The sequence below is a fragment of the Aplysia californica genome, unplaced genomic scaffold, assembly GCF_000002075.1.
Source record: "Aplysia californica isolate F4 #8 unplaced genomic scaffold, AplCal3.0 scaffold01507, whole genome shotgun sequence".
Classification (NCBI taxonomy): Eukaryota; Metazoa; Mollusca; class Gastropoda; order Aplysiida; family Aplysiidae; genus Aplysia; species Aplysia californica.
Window position 1 is genome coordinate 45354 of NW_004798777.1, and position 2772 is coordinate 48125.

General features: G+C 44.0%; 1 protein-coding gene across 2 annotated transcripts in view; it reads left to right on the forward strand.

Annotated features, from left to right (window-relative positions):
- The window catches only part of LOC101853054 (microtubule-associated protein 11), a 29586-nt gene extending 26845 nt beyond the window's left edge, over window positions 1–2741 (forward strand). For both annotated transcript variants that reach the window (XM_005112958.3, XM_035973610.1), the window contains exons 11-13: window positions 4–73; window positions 1357–1670; window positions 2309–2741. In XM_005112958.3, the coding sequence (XP_005113015.1) occupies window positions 4–73; window positions 1357–1670; window positions 2309–2459 (535 nt within the window). In that variant the 3' untranslated portion in view covers window positions 2460–2741. The remainder of the gene's footprint in view (window positions 1–3; window positions 74–1356; window positions 1671–2308) is intronic.
- Window positions 2742–2772: the final 31 nt, after the last annotated feature.

Sequence of the window (2772 nt, forward strand, 5' to 3'; positions counted from 1 at the left end):
CAGCTCATGTCCCCGAGGTTCCAGCGTCCCGATACAAGTAGGCTTCCAGATCCACCAGCCTGGCCTCTACGAGGTAAGTCCTGACCTACTTTTTGCCGTGTGTGAATTCTATCTTGATAGATAGATCTATATATAGTCCTTTTTCTTATTCTATAGTGGGTACTCTGGTGTGGTTTGCTCCTTCTTTGCTATATAAAGCATTTGTCGTCCTTATCCCTTCTCAATATTTTATATGACATGCCTATTTTTTGTTTAATTTTGTTTTAGAAAGCGTTTTACGGCTCTTGCAACACGATTAGGACATCTATATGCCGAAGACTAGAGGTGTTACAAGAGAGTAACAACCTTGAAAAGAAAGAGGAGAGATCAGGACGGTAGATGTTTGATAGGATAGAAGGAGCAAACCACACCAGACCACCCGCCAACCATTCACATACTAAAACTAGACTAAATCTTATTCATAGTAGGCCTACTTCTATGTTCTGATTGCGATGTGCTGTCGTCCTTATCTCTCCTCTTTCTTTTATTTGTATGTTAATGACTATCTTGTCACACCTCTAATCTTTGGCGTGTAGATCAAAATATATATATCTAATTGTGGTGCAAGTGCGCTAAAACTTTTACTATAAAAAAATTAAATCTTATTCCTAGTAGGCCTACTCTTCTGTTCTTACATTGCTGATACCGATGGTCTTGGCCGATTCTGATCATGTGCACATCCTCGTTGATTGTGCTGTGGTAGTATAGCGTATCTAAAGAGTGAATGTACGCATATTCATGCTCATGTATTTTGCGTTTAGATGAAGATATTGTGTGGATGGTTGGCGGGTGCTCTGGTGTGGTTTGCTCCTTCTTTCCTATCAAACATCTATCGTTCTGATCTCTCCTCCTTCTTTTTTTGTGTTTGTTACTCTTTTGTAACAATTCTTATCTTCGGCACTTATATGACCTATTGTGTTGCAAGTGTTGTAATACTCTTACTTAAACTAAAAGTAGATATTGTAAAGATCCTAATCCTAAAGCCTTGTTTTACGGAGGTGGATGCAATAGAAATTATCTGCATTATTATTATTACCGGTACTTTTTGTGATGGTCTTTGTTTTTTTGTCTTGTGCAAATTATGTTTTGTAACGGTCTTGTATGGTCTTTGTCATGGAAAAATTATATTTTTTTAATCGTCTTTTATGCTTTGTTATAATAATATTCTCATTGCGTCATGGTATCTACTTTTTAGATCTGTTTATGGTTTTAATGAGGGTGATATTGAATTGCTAGATCTACTGCCTTCTCTTCTGTCGTGCTTACTGTGTAGATAATAGATCTAGATCTATAGCTAATGTTTTGTTTGTATTACAGCTAAGTGAACTGATGAAGGTGAACCTGAGATACTCCCTCCCGGAGAAACCCTCCCCCCCTGCCCCCCCAGACAGCCGTGAGAGCCGCACGCCCTCCACGGACACGAGTCTGTCCCTCCAGTCTCCCGACGACCACCTCCTGGCGTCCGAGGAGTTGTGGCGGGGTCGCAGTGGCAGCACAGCGTCTCTTGCCACCCCCGTGCTGCTGCAGACGGCCGAGGAGAGGCGGCGCAGTTTCGCGTCCAAGTCGTACTCCTTCGGCGACCTTGGCCCGACCGTCTCGGCAGACTCCGACGAAGTTGCGGCGCACAACAAGTGAGTTTTGTTTTTGTTTGGTTTTGCTTGGTGAGAAGTTTTGTGTTGGTTCTTTTGTTGTTGTGTTTGTATATAATAGTGATCTGTTCAAAGTTTCTGGTTATCTATTTCTTTGTTGTCCTTTATATAAATATGCGAGGCATCGTGGTGAAATCAGGCGCTTGTGTGAATAATGAAATTGAAGAAATCGGCATTTTATTCAATAGTGGTCTCTTCAAAGTTTCTGGTTGTTTGAAAAGTGCAGTGAAATAATCTGCTGTAAGGACCAGCTGTCCCAGACAGTCACCTGTATGGACCACAAATGTCGTTCCCACTTCTTCCCTTGTGGGTTTTTTTGTCAATATAATGAGACTGTCCCAGAGGACCACCTGTCTAACACCACCACTTTTCTTCTAGGCAGTGGGTGGTCATCTGGGACAGGTTGCCTTGTGGGGTTTTGGAGCGACAGGACTTGGACTATAAAAACATGAATCTGAAATACGAAAGCCATTATTGTCATTATTATTATTATCGTTATCATCATCCTTATCTTTATTATTATTATTATTAGACTATAATTATTATTATCATTATCATTATTATTAGTGGGTATTTGAGCATGGTACTTGTACAATGACTTCTCTTTTCCCCTCCGGCAGAAACAAGCTGATTCAGCGCTCCCCCACAGTGCCCCCGCCCCGCCCCCAGCCCCCGAGGATGTTAAGTCAGACAGAGAGAGAGCTGGTTCGACCGAGTAACTTCCTGAAGCAACCGTTCTACGTGTATGTGCAGGACCCCAGTACGTTGTGATGAGGGAGGAGAGAGGGAGGGAGGGGAGGAGGGAGAGGAAGGAGGGAGGGAGGAGAGAGAGCTGGTGCAACCCTCAAACTTCCTCAAGCAACCGTTCTACGTGTATGTGCAGGACCCCGGTATGTTGTGAGGGAGGAGGGAGGGAGGAGGAAGGGAGGCAGGGAAAGGGAGAAGGGGGGAGGGAGAGGGACGAGAGAGAGTGGTGGTGCGACCCTCAAACTTCCTGAAACAACCGTTCTACGTGTATGTGCAGGCTGTGATGGGGGAGGAGGGAGGAGGGAGGGGAGGAGGGAGAAGGAGGAGAGGAGGTGGG